Source organism: Athene noctua, chromosome 5 (assembly GCF_965140245.1).
Source record: "Athene noctua chromosome 5, bAthNoc1.hap1.1, whole genome shotgun sequence".
NCBI lineage: Eukaryota > Metazoa > Chordata > Aves > Strigiformes > Strigidae > Athene > Athene noctua.
Genome location: NC_134041.1, coordinates 7,338,552 through 7,356,743, shown reverse-complemented (window position 1 = coordinate 7,356,743; position 18,192 = coordinate 7,338,552). Strand labels below are relative to the sequence as shown.

The following is an 18,192-nucleotide window of genomic DNA, read 5'->3' as shown; positions in this document are numbered from 1 at the left end:
ACAAGCATGGCTCTTCTTAAAAGCTCACACTGCACGTGAGGCAGAGAAACAGATGGAAGGTCCCCTCGAGGGTGCTCCACAGCAGAAGCTCCCGGCAGAGAAGGGGCTGGAGGCAGGACAGCTGGCCTTGCCTCGGAGCGGGTGTGTTCGCAGGATCAACCAGCTTGTACATACTGCATGACTTAATCTGATAATGCAGGGTGCGGTTCCTGCTGCCCAGAACGATCTGCTTCGACAAAGCAGTAGAAAAAAAAACAAAAAAAAAACCCGCTACTTTTGTCTAGGCGGCCACTGGAAACATAGAGAAGAACAAAACCAAGTGGAAAAGCTGCCTGAGTGCCTGTTCTGTCCTGTTCAAGTGCCCAACTTCCCCGGGCCAGAGGCCATGGGGCACCTCACACAGCTCGTCCTCCTGCACCGCACCTCCCCTACTGCCCACTGAGCCGCAGCCCTGTGTCCTGTTCTCTGTAAAACCCACTCTTACTTTGTATTTTTTAGGTTGGTTATCAAGCTGGGAGTAATGGACAGCCCCTGCCCTCTCAATACATGAATGACCTGGACAGTGCCTTAGTTCCAGTGATTCATGGGGGGGCCTGTCAGTTGAGTGAGGGGCCAGTCATAATGGAGCTCATCTTTTATATTCTGGAAAACATCTCATAAGAGGACTTCATTTTCTGTTCAGACCTGTTCCAGCAGCAGTTGTATCTGAATCATTTGCACTTTAAAACTGGAAAATTAAGCTTTTGTTAACACTATTGGGGGAGGGGGGGGGGAGGGGAGGGAGGGACAGTTGTTCCATAATTCTAAATCTTCTATGCATTGTCAACAACCAGAGGATCAGGGCAGCTTCTATACTACAACATGGCTATGCTATCCTTGCAGCTAATACACTTCTGTTACTGTTTAGAAAAATGCTCATGTTTAAAGACTTACAGTCATGTACTCTAAATGCTCAAACGGGTGCAAAGATCACTGGGGCGTAAATAAAAAGTGAAACTCCACTCTTGTACTGTTTGTAGATGGACATGTAAGAAACAACAATCAAGACCTCCATTCTGACCTCATCATAATGCCGTTTGTGGTTATTCTGTAGACATTAAAAAGTAACGTTTACATTATTTTGACCAGATAATTGGTTGAAATACATTTGGAGTAGCCCTTGAGAGATACGGGAAGATTACCTAGCCATAACTACTCCATGTGTATATGCGTCCAGGGGAGCAGAAGGGCAGGCATCTCTCTGAAAGCGGTATTATGTAGACTCCAGTTTTGTGTGTGTAATAGGCTAGTTTACTTTTCTCTTCTATCTACTATAAAAAAACCCGTCACCTCGGCAGATTTCTATAATCTCCTAGAACAACTCTGCTATTCTGTACTTTGTTTACAAATCTGTATGAAGCAGAGGAACTGTTAGCCCTAAAGTGCAGTTATATCTCATTCCTCTTCCCCAGTAGGTCCTGCTTTAAAGAAAAGTAACACCCAGGGCAGCTTTAAGTCTCCTCCTTGCTGTATGCTGTAGTGTAACGCTAGTGTCATGTAATACCAGACAGCTCGCACTTCATATTAGCAGCACCATGTCAAAGCTTACCTGTGATAAAAGTATCGAGTGGCTGTTTTTGCATGTTCTGCTGAAAAAAGGCTTTCTGGTCAGCTCCAAACGCTGCACTTAGCCCAGTGCTCCTGGTCTCGCCTGAGAGGGTGTTAGTAAGGAAAGCAGCTGCTCACGTCTGCCACGGCAGCGTGATGCCGGTGCTGAGAATCAGCCCGAGGAAAGGCACTTCCACCTTGTTAGAGTCTCCCTGGAAAGCTGCTGCCCAGCTGCAGGCAGGGGGTTGGCCCTAGCCCGGGACAGCAGCTCCCGGGAGGTGGTGGAAGGGGGAGTGTGGGGGGCGTGAAGGTTTCTCCTCCCCAGAAACTTGAGAATATTGAAAAATACAGAAAATTGGGAAGAGAGGGGCTGCTGATGGTGAACATGGCATCTCAGCCTATGCTCCCTCCCCGCAGTCAGGTCTGGTGGACACAGTGGGGATTATTTTGGTTTTGCTGTAGGTGAGGAACAGGCGTCCTTTCAAATCTAAAGGGAAGTGCAAGGCTGCTGGGAGACCGATGCCATGTTTTTTAAACAAATACACAGCATTAGCTGGGCAAAGGAAAAGGTACTGTACACGTAGCAATGTATTTTATGTAAAGACAGCACAGTTTCTGTACAGAGTGCATTTGTGAATAAATGGCTACTGCTTTTGGGAAAAAAAAAAAAAAAAAAAAAAAGCGCAAAGTCTGACAAATCCAATATTGCAAATTCCAGCTGTCACCACCCAACCCTTGGAGAAGGCAGGGCAGAGAACTGGGGTCCAGCTCCAGAAATAAAAGCTGGCCCACAGGAGGCAGCTCACTACTGCACTTACCTCTGGCCTGGGGGAAGAGGTGGCTGGCTGAATGCAGCTTTACTTCATGGTTCACGCTGGACAAACCTTAAGCTGTTACACACTCACTGGCCCTCCTACACCTTTGTGCAGCGGAGCAGGACTAAGGTTACTTTCAGACCCCCTCTGCAGGCTGTTTTTGCACCCCTTGGGACACAGCACAGCACTACCCGGTGTAGGCACGATGCGGTAGCTGGAAGAGTGTCCCATAAACCAAGTAATAATCTTCCTTCTAGAGCCTGCACTCCAGCTTTGCCACAGCAGCGGCTTTCCAGTTACTTTAGTTGCATTGTTATGCTTAATGATGCAGTAAAAGAGGTGAAAAATCTTTATCTTCTCTTCCTTTGCCCCAAAAGTCTTTTAGGTTTGGATTATGTTTGTGCAAAACACTATCAACTGGTGACTGACATGTTTGCTTCAACCATAGCCTTTTAAATGACCTTAATTACCATGTTGTTAAGAAATGAGTACTTGTTTTAGAAAAAAAAAATTGTACTTTTAAAATTCAGTTAGTTAACACTGCAAAAAACTGCATATTATATTTTTATTTTCAACATGTAGTTTTGTATATTAAATTTATTGAAATTAAAAACTAAACACTGTATTGTCTTCATCTGCTCAGGAAGACAGAGGCAGCGCTGCCTTACTTGTCTGGACTCTCCTGTCTACACCCTTGCCCTCCCCAAGCAGCTGGTGCAGGAGCCTCTGACTCCCCCGTGCCGGCACATCCTCTCCTTTGAGATCAGTCGTTTCCTTTAGCTCACAGAGATTTAAAAACACAAACATATTTGGTACCATTTTTCGTACGCTGCTGATCAAAAGCATTCCTGAAAATAGTCATCATCCCGTTTTCTACATGACAAAGAGTGGCTGTTTTCCCCATCACCTGGAAGAACTGTAAAAGCCTATTTTTGTAAAAATACAAGGAACATTTGGGAAGTAGCAGACTCTAGCATACTTTTTTTTTTCTCCTTTTTTAAATTTAAGGAAAAAAAGGAAAAAAAAAAAAAGATGAAGGCACAGTACTCGGGCTGCACTGAACAAGCAGTGCAGCAAGCATGGCAGGCAGGCAGACAGCTGGTAGCCAGAACAAAAAAGCAGATCTGTAAACGCAGGCTGCTAAGTCTTGTGTTCTTTTCTTCCAAAAGGCAACATCCCACTAAACTTTGTTGCAGCGGCCTGCCTAGAGGAGGGACACACCACTGCTAGATGCTGCCTGAGTTCTCTCTCCTCTGTTTTACTTAAAAAAAAAAAAAAAAAAAGCCCACCCCAAACAGGCCTTGATAAGAGCGAACAGAAAAAGCAGTAGCAGACTGTTCACTGTACCACGCTGGCTGCTCACACGCTTGAAGAAATGAATTCTAGTAAAGGTCTTACCTGTGACTTGACTGAAAAGTTTTTGCAGTGCCTCAGGGAATTTTTAAGGGGCTAAACTTTTCACACAGCGCTATGCATAGTTAATGTAACATTCATCCTGGTGCTACATTAGTAGTCCCGCATTAAGGCAATTCTGTCTATTTTGTGTAGACTAGTAACAATCCCCTGCAGCAGCAAGTTTCCAGAGCCTTACATCTGCCTTAGAGTTATTAATAAGCACTATGGCTGTTATCAAAATAGACATTAGGTTCAGTAGTGCATTCATTTAACATCTTTGGTGCTTGCAGCTAGCAGCAGCTTTCTACATACGTTCATCTCACGTCTTTCAGCATTCCAATGGAGCTGGGGAAAAACAAACAACAACAAAATTACTTGATGCAGCACTTAACACACGTTCACAATTCAAGGTCACATTATATGTAAAATACTGACTTGAATTTTCTGGATGGTCAACTAGAAAAAAAAAAAAATCAATGGAGCAAAATTATTAAGCTCTAGTGATTGAAAACACTCAGGTGTCCAGTCACAGCCCAAGGCCAAGTTGTCACTTCAGATACATCGAATGTGTCCCTCAGAGCCCAGCTGCAGAGCTCACGGGCAGCGTACTGACCTGGGCTGCGAGGAAGAACTCACCGTTAGACAAACAGTCCCTTTCCTGCTACAAATTCAGACCCTGTATTGAAACAAACCCTCTCGAGCTGTAAAATCTAACACAATTTGGAAGCAAAGGTGTGGCAAACAGGTGATGTCACTGTGAAGCTGACGAGCATCAGCTTAACTGCCACTTATAAATTGTGCTAAGGAAGAGGGAGCACAAGCGAAGGAAGAGGGATTACTGGTTAGAAACTTTGTATATCATCTATTTTCCATGAGGAAAGGTGAGGTTTGTTCTGTGCGAGGTCCTGGGCCAAGAGGAGGCTCTACATGCCACCCCAGGATCAACACGGGGACAGCCCGGCCAGCAGTGCCCTGTGGCTGGAAGGGACGGTCCCTGGCGAGTCAGTCTCTGCTCCGAGGTTTTATGAGCAGAGGCTGTGGGGAGAACCCTAAGTTCCAGGGTATCAGTGATTGTGTCCAGCTAATGGGAATTTCTTTCAAACATCAGACACACACATAAAAGTAGGCTGAACTGTGGATTCCACAGGCAGAGGGACTTCTGGTACTTGGCTTTGAGTAACTTTATGTAGAAAAACACTTTAAAAGAAGACACCAGAATTTTTGGCATTTATTTGCTTTTGGTTTGTTTTTAAGAAGGGAGAATTTGTGATACCTAAAAAAGCAGAATATGATATAGGAAGACAAGCTCCAAACCCAAGCAGTCTCCATGGAGGCTGGCAGGGAGAGGAAGCTTTCCTCTTTTTCCTCTTTCTGCCACACAGCCCCTCTGGGGAGGAGCACAGTGGGCAGGAGGCACAGTCCTTCAGGGAGCCTGTATTCCGCCCTGCCCAGAAGTCTCAGGTATCCAGGAGAAAGCCTACTGCCAACAGTCTCTCTTTCAGATGAAGTCAAGCAGGGACAAACAAATGCCCTTCTCTAGCTTCTGGTAGGGAAGAAGGGTCCTTGCTAACTCTGAAAGGTTTTTGCTAACAACAAGGAAAGCACCATAAAGCACCCCACCTCCCAGAAAGGACTCATCCATCTTATTTTCTAAATATTACTCTAAATAAAGGTACAAGCTCTCCCTGTATTTCAAGTGATCATGAAACAGCATCTTTGATATACAATCAGAGCTCCTGTAACCTCATTTCTGAAATTATGTCAACTCCCCACTACAAATATAAAGATGAATGGGATCAAAGCCAGAGCTGTGTAATTAGGTCAAAGTCAACAAAAGACATTATTCAAGCAGAGTTTATCTGTAGCCCTGTCAAGTTCTGGCCAGACCATCTTTAGACGCAGTATTCATACCTCAGATAGAACTAATGTTCAAGGACCAGCCAATTTTCTGTAATTGTTTGAAGATCTTGACCACTGAGAGGCTCCCTGAGTCTCACTTTTACCTCCAGTTTCCCTCCAGTGGGCTTTCTACCATCAAAAATCTGGAAGAACCACAAAAAGAAGAGCAGTTAGTGCACATACAAACGATAATGTCAAACTATAGTGCCTCAGGCACCCAGTGACTTCATTTCCCCAGGCCTAAAGGATGACAGAGATCACCCTGCAGTGATCTCTGCTGGATCTTATGGCAGCTCTCCACCTACTCTGTCAGGCTTCGCTTAACCCTTTGTTCTGTCAGCTACCAACACAAGTATTTTTGGGAATCGCCTGAATTTCTAGTCCTGACAAAGAAAACTCAGAAAATTTACAGAAGAGAATTCCCAAGAGGTTCCCAGTACCAGAATGGTCACAGATAAGACAAGCTTCAAGAGATGATAAAACAAAGAACAGCCCACTGTTTATCAAATTCATCCAGTACAAAACTATCACCTGTACACAAACACATTTACGCAAAGCAAATACTCCTTTTCCCTCTGTGTTCAAATACTGCTTACGAGAAGAACATGCCTCACCCAGAAAACATACCTCGATGATCTCTCTAACTTCACATTCTGATTCCAGCTTTTCCAGTTTCAAGTGTGCAGTCCCCACCTGCTTGTCACTTCTGAAAAAAGACCTGTTGCAAAGAAATCTTCCTTAACTGAACGGGTAAGTTTTTTCAGAACATTAAAGAGAAAGCAAGCTACAATGTCATTGCTATTTGCACCATCACCACGCCCAGGAGGGTTAATCAAGGTGTGCTACTAGAACCCTACAAACCAGGGTGCAGGGGACAAACCCTTAGGGAACAGGACTACAAGGACAAGATACGGAAGTACTCATTTTTCAATTATTCTCTTGCAGCCAAATTAAAGATGAGAACAACAGTGAAGAAAAACAATCAACTAAACTAACACTTGGAATGGCAGCAGCTTTTGTCCCTGCACAGGCGACAGGGAAGAACAGCCTCCCAGCCAGGACAGACAGTGATCCTCTGCAATAGGCTGTTTAATAGAACAGGCTGAAAGACTTCCCAAGGAAGTTGCATCTCTCATCAAAACAAACATTTCACAGGCACATGCTGTTTTTCACAAACTACTTATAAGGAAAAAGTCACATGAATCATCCTGTTTCATTTTGATAAATCAAAACACTCTATTTCAACATGTAAGAACATTTCATTTCAGCTATTGTTTCGATTCACCTTCATACCGGTAGTTTTAACAGTAAAGAACTATCATTTTAGAATTTCTAGTCTGCTGAAATTAAACACAGTACATTTTTATCCTGCGAGGAAAACAATCAACTCTTCTCTGCTACAGTCACTCCTGTCTTAACAGTGAGTGTTATCAGCAAGAGATCCATCTTTACCTCAGCAGAGACAGGTGGTGCAATCCTTATCCTGACAAACTCCTCCAAAAGGCAACAGCTAAGACTAAAACACACTAATCCCACGGGTGTGTTCAGCTCAAAGCACTGGATTTCTTTGCCTGCACCCAAGCATCTCCCTGAATCAGTCTCCAAAAGGTTTGATAAACAACGAAAATCTACAGAGTCTGGAGGTAGGAAAGCCAACAAGCCATGCCTGTCATGTTTTAAACAGGGAATCTGCCAAGAGTTCAGAAGCTTCTTTTTTTATACCTTTCTATTTCGGAAAAAAAAAAGCAAGCAAACCAACCAACAAACAAACAAAAAACCCACCCAAACATCCACCCTTCTTCCTATTAACATTAAGAGATATTAAGTATTATCAAGCAGGACTTGACAGAGGTGATGAAAACTCTGAGCTGTTATATGGAGCCTCCTGATGATGTCATCTGTGGCAACATTAACTGGTGTATAAATACATAGACCTGGTGCTGCCATCAGTGCCTACAATTTCTAAGTGAACATCTGTGGACCCAATTGTCTAAAAATCCCTGACTGGAAAAGGAGTGAGGTTGCTTCCTCACGTGCACCGCCCCAACGACTGCTTCCTTCGTGTATTCCCCAAATAGCTCACATCAACCACAGCATAAGGAACCCATCACCCAGCCCTTAACCTCACTTTCTGCCTTGTGCCTTCAGAAATGACGTCAGGAGTGCTACGGCTCATACAGCACCTACGTCTCTACAGATGAGGAGGACAACGGTCTGGCACCATCAGCCCAGGCTGCAGCGAGCTCACAGCAGGGAGCTCAGACACCTGTCGATGGGATAAGGAGTGCAAGAGCACTACTGCTCAGAACGCACTGGAACACGCAGCCAGTCCCTGTTAGAAAGCACATCTCTTCCAAAAACCTGCTGCTAAAGGAATTGAAAGCCTCCTGCTCAGTTGTTGAAATTGCTTCTCATTTGTCAGTTTGTCCATCTCAACACAGATTGCAAAACAATGTCACTAGCTCCTCAAGGGACAACAGCGCTGCCTCCAAACATGATGCCTGTGAATTTTGTTGCCAGAAAGCCTTCCAAAGCTGAGACTCTCATCTTTGTATTCTCTGCGGATGAGACTACAGTAGACTCACAAAATCCTTTAGAAAAGTTCAGAATTTATTAGTTTGCATGCTAGAATACTCCCTTAACTTCACAGGCACCTTAAAATGAAAAAGGATTATATAATTGTACTGCAGTATGTTGGACACTTTGTTCATCAACTTAAAAAGAGAATCAGCAATTCTTCTAGCTGTTTTTTTTTTAAAGCATTTTTCCATTTTATAATTCAAGAAACTGTAAAGACTGGTTCATCTCTGATCAATTCTAGCGGGGTTGCAATGAAGAATGTGAACTTGCTCTAGGCCATGGCTTCAGAAACAGCTCTGGGGAAATCTCCTTTCATCTTCAGAAGCTTTGAGGAGAAAATGAGAGACTTCTCCTTTGGAAAAATACATTGCTGGGTTTTTACATGGAAGCATTTTTTAAGCTGAAGTTTAATATATATGACCTGAAACAAGTCTCCTTTGCTCACTGAGAGAAAATAATTCTTGGGAGATGGTCATAGAGCTATCAGAGACACCAAAACTACAACATCTACAAGCATTTCTGAAGGTATTATTCATTTATAGTCTTGAAGACAAGCAGGGAGCAGACAGTCTTTAGAAGAGAGCCTGGATCACACTTAATCCTCTCTCCTGAGGAGATGGCTGGGGGAAGGTGATCAGTGGGTATTTCTTCTTTTTTCTCCTTCCCTGTTGGTATTTGCCCAGGAGAACTGCCACCCCTCTACCCTGATCCAGATACAAGCATATTTTTGAATTGTTACATTACTGTTCTAAGAACAAAAAAAAAAAATTTAAAAAAAAAAAATCTGAGAACCTGGAGAGAGAACCCACACAAATTTTTTTGTTCATCTTCAAAAAGGCTTCAAAGGACAATCTGGAGCTGGCATACAACTCATGAATCACTCAAAAGTGCTTCCCAATGGGTGAACTTAAGCCTGAGCTCAGACCTTAAAAACAAGCACAGTTCAAGCTGGTAAGAGAACAGGATATGCCCTGTATGTGCAATGGTATACAAACGATAGGGAAAAATGTTTTGAACAAATGTAAACACTTAACAGCTCTATGTAAAAAAGGAAAGATTGCTGTCGATAAAATCTTGAACAACAGAGCAGTGGAGCAGTCAGGATTGACAGAGAAAAATCAGCTTTTGCTTCAACAAAAATGCAAATGGAAGATCTGGAGTAAAAACAATGGGACTTTAGCTCGCAAATTAAAACATCTACAACATGAAAACCATCTTGGAGAACCTATGGATCACTTCTGCACATCTCCAGTAATAGAAATAAAGAATAGCACAAAGAGCCACCACAACAAAACCAGGGTATCTAACATCCCATCCAAGACATGGATCACAACCAGCGCAGGGATTAGTGAATATAGGCTACTCCAATTTGGAATAAATCAGTAACGAGCCTAGATGTAGGACGATTTCCCTGAACGTTACCAATTGTTAACATCCATCTCATCATCTTGATCTCTGAGATGAGGGGAGTCTGTCTCTTTCAAGATAGTCTAACAGTTTGCTAGCAGCATTCAGTAAATATTGTAAGATCCTCATAATGAAGGTAAGTACAAAAACATAACACCAGTTCTGCCATCATCTGTCATCTGCTTTACCGCCGTTAATGTTTTGCTGCCACTTGTACTTCATTATTCTACAAAGTAATCCCATGTAACATTTAAATCTTCTAGTTCTGATGACTAAAACAAAATTGGATAAGAATCAAAACAATTTGAAGCTGAATCACTACCTTCTCACTCTCACCAATTTCTCTCAACATACTAATCCCCAAATGATCTGCCAGTTATGAATCAACTTCACTGAACTTCTGCATGTTTTTCACCCCATAGGGGAAGACACAGACCTCAAGCACATTTTGAAAGGAGTTCTCAAACATGAGAACTACACAACTCTTTACTGCTAACTTAAGGATTGTGCTTCATAAATTTCAGCTACGACACTCTTTTGAACTGTTACTACAGAAGCAATGAGGGGGGAGAAAACTGTGGACTTACCCTTTATGAAAGATTTCAAATTTAATTCCTTTGGACCGAATCGCTCGTCGGAAACCTCTGTGATTTCGGTTGATGTTCAGTTTAAACAACTGGTTATATTCTGCAGTTAAGATACAGAAAAATGAAAAAGCTGTGAAAGCTAAACTATGTGCAATGCTCTATTACATGCATGTACTCAGACCTCTGTTTATCTCAGTTTGGCTCACTTGCGAAAGACACTTCACATCCGCACGAACCTCCTTCTCAGGAGGTTATTTCAGTCATTAACAAGTTAGTGTCCCTGTGCAAAGGTTCATCTGTCATCCCCGCTTCACAGGGACAGAAACCAAACTGCAGAAAAACTAAGTCATCATGAGGAAGTGACAGCAAGTTACTGAAGAGCCAAAACTGGAGACTCTAGGTCTTTTGGCAATTAACAGAGTGACTGTGGCTAAGAAAAAGGTACAAAATAATAAGGAAAAAGCATAGGAAGGTTGGAATGACTGGGAAGGAGTGTTTTGATAACATAATTAATACTGTTTTAACACATTTCATTAATGAGTGTGACAAGAACTATGCCACAGGATACTTTTTTTATCAGAAAGTCTCACACCATTGTACAACCAATGTTCAAAGACTTTATCTGCTGTGCTACCCAGCTTGTCAGCCTGCGAACCCGAAAGATTAAAATGAAGTGGCTGCTCAGAGAGTGCACATCAAGTTATTGGAAGACTTAACACAGCTCTCAGTATCAGAGCTTCAGGACTTCTACTCTTAACAGAAAAAATATATAAACCCAGAAGATATATATGTATCTCTCTCTCGATAAATTCACAACTAGTAATTTGGATATTGAATTCAAAGTTGTTTTGATACTAGATGGCTGCTTACTGCAAGAACCGGAAAAAAAAAAAAAAGCAATAAACCAAACTCACCATGCAAGACGATTAATTCTAAAACGCATGATGAGTCTAATACCAGTATTTAATGGCTAGGTACAAAGGGGTATTTTTCAAAAGGTACAAAGAAAGTATTTTAGTTGGTTTCACATTGACTTAAAAAAAATAATCTATTTCTGCAATGATGCTTTGTCAGGTTTAGAAATGTTAGCGGATTTGCCAATTCTGTCATGATTTTTGCTATTTCACAGGACACAAAATCTGACTGAAAAAGATCTGATCCACAGAGATACTAAAATTAATAATTTAACTTATTTAATAAAGAAAATTTATTTATCTGGCCCGTCTCCCAGCAGGGTTGACAGCAACAGCTGGAGCATGACTGGTAACTCGATGATTTCACTAATCCATAACACAGGAACTACCACCAATATTGGGATGAGGGTGAAGAAATTGCTAACACAGAGGGGCTTCACCCTCCAACAAGCCCTTTCATAAGAAAGAAGAAAAAAAAAAGGTAGTGGGAGGCCCTCTGGCCTGATTCACAGTGTGAGACTAGCCTGTACTCCCAGTTATTCCTAAGGTGCAACGTTTTTCCCTCTGTTCCAGAAAATGTACTAACCTGGAGAATTGTTATTGTTAATTACAGGTGTTTTACTCTTTTGAGGTTGCTCCTGTTAAAAGAGGCACACATAAAATAAAACCATCAGATATTGTTTCAAAATATTGAGTAGTAACCATTTTTATTACCAGCTCTTTTTTATACCTATACAAGAAACATGAGGGTTTGGGGGTTATCTGAACGATAAGAAGAGTCACGGTACATTCAGGACTAAAATATTTGGATTTCAGTGGGGTAACAAGTAAAATACTAGATAAAGAATAAGTCAAAACATTACATTAAATGTAAGAGCCACAGATAAGCTTCATGGTCACACTCAATTCAATCCAATCATCATAAAGTTACTGACTGCGGCTGTTAAACTAGATGATAAACTGCACACGTTCCACGACACAGTAATTCTGTTCCTTCTGCATTAGTTGGAATAATAAGCTACACAAGGAATTCACCACAAATCATTCAGGGAATTGCCCTACTATTATTCTGCCTGACAATCAATCTGCCACCAAAATGAATTAACTTTTAACCTAAAGCGGAGTACAAACTAGATCTCTGGGGACTGAACAAGGACAACGTGACCTAATTATTGCAGCTACTTTGCAAAACTGATTTCAGCTATGAAGGAGAAAGGTGGTGTTATCTGACTCTTGGTTAAGCAGTAGAGATTTGGCTTTTTTTTTAAAAAAGAAAGGAAAGAAGATTAAAAGCAACTATGCTGATTCTTACTTATTCCCTAGGAAATTATTCATACAGACCAATTCTGTTTTCTCCCACCCTAATGGGGGAAGGACTCCTCCATTAAGACCTCATGTAACTCACACCTAAACAAACCTGATCTGACCATCACCGATTTCCCACAGGTAACTGAATTTATTTTAGCGGAACTGCTGCAAAATTTATTATGAGGTAAAAACCTAGGCTCTGCGCTCTCACAGGACTAAGTATTAGTCCTGTAAGAGCAAAGATTGGTTTTGCTGTACAGAGGAAGCAGCAGAAGCCCCAGCACTCACTGAAAGTAAGGCTAGACAGCCCTCCTTAGAAGCCCTTTTAGTTCAACAGTTCCAGTATTTTTCAGATCAGAGAATGCTTTTAAAGTTGAGGGGAACAGGTGACACTGGGGAATTTAAAGGAAAGAAGCAATATATATGTATACATATTTTTTATATACATACACATGCACATAAATATTAATCAGTAAGGTCAAGAAACTTGTATGGCCTAAGCCCTTTCTCCAGATATGCACATATATATTTGCGAATTAAATCACCAGGAGTCACGTGCATTTATTTGATGACAAAGATTAACCTTTTCAATGAATAGGAGATATTCAGAAGCAATGCCTTTAAAAGCTTGTTTTTGTAAAGGAATGGGACTTAGAGGGAGATCATATCTAAGGTGGCCCCTCTCCCCTAGTGACAACTAAGCGTGCCCTTGTGTTTGGTTGAAGTTAACAGTGCGTTTGCACCCTAAAAGAAATGACCTTCTACACATTTTTGCAAACACTGGCAGCAGTCTGATTAGTGTCTTCAGAGTGGAAAGGCGGGCATGGCTTAGCCCTGTGAATGCTGTCTAGCAGTAATCTGGAGGTCAGCCAGCCAGAGAACATGCAAGCCTGAAGTAGACACCACACCGCTAAGCGTAAGGTGTGGAGAACATCAAGAAAAAGGTGCAGAAAAGCTCAAATCCACAGGAAACAGATTCAGCAGTTGTTTATCAGAAAAAGTTTCTGTTTCAAGTATGCCTAGAAATGTTTTCCCTTTTTAGAAGAAAAACTACACTTCCTCCTCAAAGCCCTCACAACCTAATCCAGTGGCAAGGGTCACAGACTGAGGAACAGAAGAGCCAGGACACGCACTCACCGTACTTGGGTACTGAAATTCAAACTTCACAAATGCATCCAAATCTCTTGGTGATACACCTGAATGAGACAACAACCAGCCAATCCAACCAGCCAATACAGATATTTTCATTGCATCTGTAACGTTGAGCAGGATTTTCAAGAGCACCTAACTGATTGTCAGGACTTGTGACCTGTCTCTTGACAAGTGAAAAACCCATCCATCACACCGAATTCTATAGAAAGCTGGCAACCAAAGGAAAACATTTTTTTTCTTTCTTTTTTTTTTTTAATGCTGTTGTTAGTCCTGAGCCTAGTGCAGATTACAAGCTCCCAGAAACAAGGGACTAAAAGCAGTAACAATGTCAGGAGCAACTCCTATCTACTGAAGGGTCAATATACATTAAGGTGGTACAGTTAAGGCAGGCACTCGTAATAGGAGATAAATGTGAAACTATGACACAGTTATGAGCAAGCCCAGGACAATTTAAGTTCTTCCCTCTGTCCAGATGGAACTCAGACACTTTATTTTTCCAGGGAGGAGGGATGGGAGGTGGGGTGGTTTTTGTTTTTTTAAATACTGTTTAAAGGTTTTTTCAGGGGCTTGAGCCTGAAATGTGGTTATTTTGTTTTAATGAGTGCTGGCTACAAAGTTTTTGACTCCTGAAATGGTCTTTAAAGCAGGAAAACTTCATTCCCCACTACTTTCCTTATGTACTCAGAGGAAAAAGCCCACATGCCCTTTTGAGTACATACCTGGTGGAGCCGGTAGGTTTATCCCCCTGACAATAAGAAGGTGCATTTCTGTGCTGTTGAGCTCAGAAAATATCCTGTGAAAAAATAAAAACAAAAAAGCGTATTCATCCCAGTAGCCCACCACTCGATCCACTGCCAGACCAGGATGCCACTGGTATTTGGTCAGACCTTTTTCAATAGTGCACTCCTACACAGATCACCTTCATAAAGTACAAAGGAGCTAGGAAAGCACAGAAACCAAGATAAAAACATCTCTGAGGTATGGTGAGAAATGCCACAAAGCCCAAAGGCAACAGGATAGAAGAAGAAATACAGAGGAACAGTGGATGAAATGGCAGAATATAAGGGATTAAGCTGAAGATACTCTGAAAACAAAAGAACCCAGATGAGAAGTTAGAGAACAACTATTTTTGTATTTCAGTTGAGAGTGTCCTTTCAGGAATGCTGAGCCTAACCCTAGCTGCCAGCCGAGTCTGCTGAAGCTCACAATTCCCTAAACAAGAGCTAGAAATCAGAAAATTCAGTCTAGCCTGCCTGAGAAATCCCTTTGTTTTTCCACACCTTATCATTTTAAAGGTTCTTTCCTCAAAGTGATGGCTTGGAGGATCCATTCCTTGTGCTCGTGCAAGCTGTAGGATGTCCATGTCCTTTTTACAACCTTGTGCCAATTTCTCAAACCTATAGAAAAGGCAAACAAACAATAGAAAAGCTACACACACACAGACTGGAACACCAAACAGTTCATTCTGCCAGACAGAGGCCACCGAGTAAGCCTCAGACCAGAGGTCCAAGAGCAACCTGGAGATGCAGACCTCACAGTTACTGACCCTTCCACATCAGCAGCTTACCAACCTGAACCCCCATCATCTTTAGGGGGGTCAGGCAGACTCAAGCCTGAAATGGCCACATTGTGGGATGATTAACAGTGGGCAGTGGGTCTTACCGAGTCGTTTCTGCTACGTTTCCCAAATGCATGAATTGCTTGGAATACTGCAAACACCTCTGTCAACAGAAACAAAACCAAACAAATACAGATGCACTCAGTGATCCTTACACGCAGATTTATGACTGGCAGAGAATTCTGAGGCTGAGAACCTACTTTAAGAAAAGCCAAGTTTTCCCAAGTCACTCAAAAGCATCCACCCCTCCCAGGCCTTTAAGCCCAAAGCTAAGCACAGCATTTGTTTGAACTGTTCTGCCCTATTACTTCTTAATCACTTAATTTCTAGATAGGAGGTTCACCCAAGAGCTAGTCTTAATCATTCGGGTACTATTTTCAAACTTGAGTGCTCATATTTCATAGTGATAATTTGATAGTCCCAAGACTCCAAGCACACCCTCTTGACTTTTGACTAGTAGAGAATCCAACTCTGAAAATTTTCCACTTTAGGACACACAAAATCGAAAGTATTTTAAAAGAAAAACAAAAGACCCCACAGAAACAGTGATGGTATAACAAAACCCAGAGAAATTAAAAAAAAAAAAAACAAACCACAAAACAAAAAACCACAACCCCAAAACATTTCTAAAAAAAATTAAAATGGTCACCTCATGTTGGTCCTTCAGCAATTTTATGAGCTGTGCATATACTTCATCTGCTTTCTGAGACAGTCTGACATCTTCATGGTGTATGAAGATAAAATCACCCTCATCATCTGTAGGGGGTGATGGCAGCTGCAACACAAGAACAGCACATTTCAGAGCCCATACTGGAAAAAGTGAAGTAGACAAAAAGCAGTCAGAATGTATGGAAAGGTCAGTGAAGGCAGATGGGTTGCTTTTCTTCTCAAGGCAGTTCCAACCCAACCACTACTTACACCACTGCTTAAGTCATAAAACCCTGTAAAGTGTCTTAGAGGCCTAGTTCCCGGATTATTCAGGTCAGGAGAGTTATTAGAGTGCAGCTTGGTTTCCCCATCTACCCAAATAACAAGAGAAACCACAGCACCATTGTATCACATGCACCCAATCCTCATCCCAAAATGGAGTTAGGACACAGCTAAGATATGTACTTGCACCCTAAGCCCAAGGAACACTTCCAAGCTACATGGTTGAGGTGTGCCAGTGTAAATCAAGGAGAAAATGGTTCATGGAGGCTAAATTTTGTCAAATTCTGGCACATTTGAGGAGCAGCAGAGGAAACAAAATGAAACAAAACCTAAAACAAAAATACAGGGGAATTTCAGGGCTCAATATCCAGATTTGTCACTTGAGCAAACTAACTTAGTGTCAAGAAATTTTTAAAATTATTCACTGCTTGAAGTAAGCACTTAGATGTCCAAGAATATGAAACAAAGCAGAATACTAACAGTCCTACTAACCTTTGAAATATCAACAGGTTTGCCGCATTTTGCTTGCTCAATCTTTAAGTCAAAGCTCTTAGCTGTTCTGAGATACATTTTAGCCTGTTCAAGGTTATTTTCCTTCTTTGCTTTGACAGCTGCCTTCATGTACTGCTTCTTTCTGTTCTCCAGAAATTCCAGCTGTTCCCTAGCTGAAAAACAGTTGTATAAAGACCCTCAATTCATCTGACAACTGCCATGCCCCTGAAACAGGTTTATCATGTTCAGTTTATAGCCAGAAAAAGGTCAGGAAAAGTACAGATATCAAATAAGGACATTTTCTTACTGCACTTAATTGTTTCTTGGCCAGTTTCAATTTCAAGTATCAGAAAAACAAACCTCCTTCTATCATGGCATCCTTCATCAAAAAACATCACAGCACTTCACAAGTGTCACAACAGTAACTACAGGCCCTTATCTGCATGCAGGAGACAAGATGACACCAGTACAGCTGATGGTCCAAAGCAGAAGCTGGATTCAAACTTCAGCTTGACATGTTAACTTCTAAAAGACAGCGAATATTATGAGCATCCTCTGTACTCATTTTTTCCCTCTCACCTGATCTGTCAGAAAAAAACCCAGATGAACCAATGTGCAGGCACATTCAGATATATCACCTCTGCTTATTTGTAATTCCTTGCCATCTTAGTTTCTTATTAATTCTTGGGTCTCCTCTTTCCTTCCAAAAACAGTAAGGACAACCACACAAGTCAGGAAAGATTGCTTTACATTGCACCAGGTCAGTGCATCCTGCTTCTTCTTGTACCTCACTTAGGAAATGGTACAGCATGAGCTGATTACAGCCATTTCCAAAGATACTCATATTGTATGCACGACTGCACTCTACACAAGCTAAACAACACTTGCAAGAGGTGCCTGTCTCAGCAAATAAACAGACCAATGACTCTCACACTATGTTCACTGCTGTCTGATGATGATCAACTTATTTTCATCCTTGCAAAAGAGCCCACTGTCCGACTCCTGTGAGCAATTTGCCCAATCAGCCAAAACCAAACTAATTAGACAAGGTAGCTAGCCCAGATTCCACTGGGACAAAACCCAGAGTGTGCTCTGTGAGGCTCAGACACACAGCACAGGTATTTTCAAAGAAAATCTGTGGAGAACGGACTGAAGAAATCCAAGTGATCCTGGCTCCTTGACTTTCCCCATATACACCTTAAATGCAACTGCTCCACTTGCACTCCCACACCCCACTATGCCTCACGCTCTCTGACAAGAAAAAGACAGGTTTTTACAGTTGATTTATCTGCTATAGGCATGTAAGGTGCACTTCTTAATTCTGGGGGGAACAAGGTAACATTTTTGTTCAAAGAGTGCACTTTGGCTAGTGAAATATAGCTTTAAAATAGTGAAGCACTGACATTTTGTTGTGAAAATCATGTCAGTATTAATCTGTCCACGTACCTGTTGCACCTATTGGTCTTATTTTAAAATACTTGCAAGTCTTATTTTAAAATACCTGCAAT

General features: G+C 41.7%; 2 protein-coding genes across 9 annotated transcripts in view; one reads left to right on the top strand and one right to left on the bottom strand.

Moving 5' to 3' along the window:
• Positions 1-2,809, top strand: part of ZFYVE9 (zinc finger FYVE-type containing 9) — a 61,933-nt gene extending 59,124 nt beyond the window's left edge. For all 5 annotated transcript variants that reach the window (XM_074906207.1, XM_074906205.1, XM_074906206.1 and 2 more), the window contains one exon: positions 499-2,809. In XM_074906207.1, coding sequence (XP_074762308.1) covers positions 499-660 — 162 coding nt within the window. In that variant the 3' untranslated portion in view covers positions 661-2,809. The remainder of the gene's footprint in view (positions 1-498) is intronic.
• Positions 2,810-2,950: 141 nt separating this feature from the next.
• Positions 2,951-18,192, bottom strand: part of CC2D1B (coiled-coil and C2 domain containing 1B) — a 34,931-nt gene continuing 19,689 nt past the window's right edge. For 3 of the 4 annotated variants that reach the window (XM_074906209.1, XM_074906211.1, XM_074906213.1), the window contains 11 exons: positions 16,685-16,857; positions 15,912-16,037; positions 15,307-15,365; positions 14,925-15,041; positions 14,364-14,437; positions 13,630-13,688; positions 11,771-11,822; positions 10,271-10,370; positions 6,324-6,414; positions 5,709-5,839; positions 2,951-4,142 (listed from right to left, as the gene is read on the bottom strand). In XM_074906209.1, the coding sequence (XP_074762310.1) occupies positions 5,720-5,839; positions 6,324-6,414; positions 10,271-10,370; positions 11,771-11,822; positions 13,630-13,688; positions 14,364-14,437; positions 14,925-15,041; positions 15,307-15,365; positions 15,912-16,037; positions 16,685-16,857 (971 nt within the window). In that variant the 3' untranslated portion in view covers positions 2,951-4,142; positions 5,709-5,719. Of the gene's footprint in view, positions 4,143-5,708; positions 5,840-6,323; positions 6,415-10,268; positions 10,371-11,770; positions 11,823-13,629; positions 13,689-14,363; positions 14,438-14,924; positions 15,042-15,306; positions 15,366-15,911; positions 16,038-16,684; positions 16,858-18,192 lie in introns of those variants that run through there. The other variant, XM_074906212.1, reaches the window with a different exon arrangement.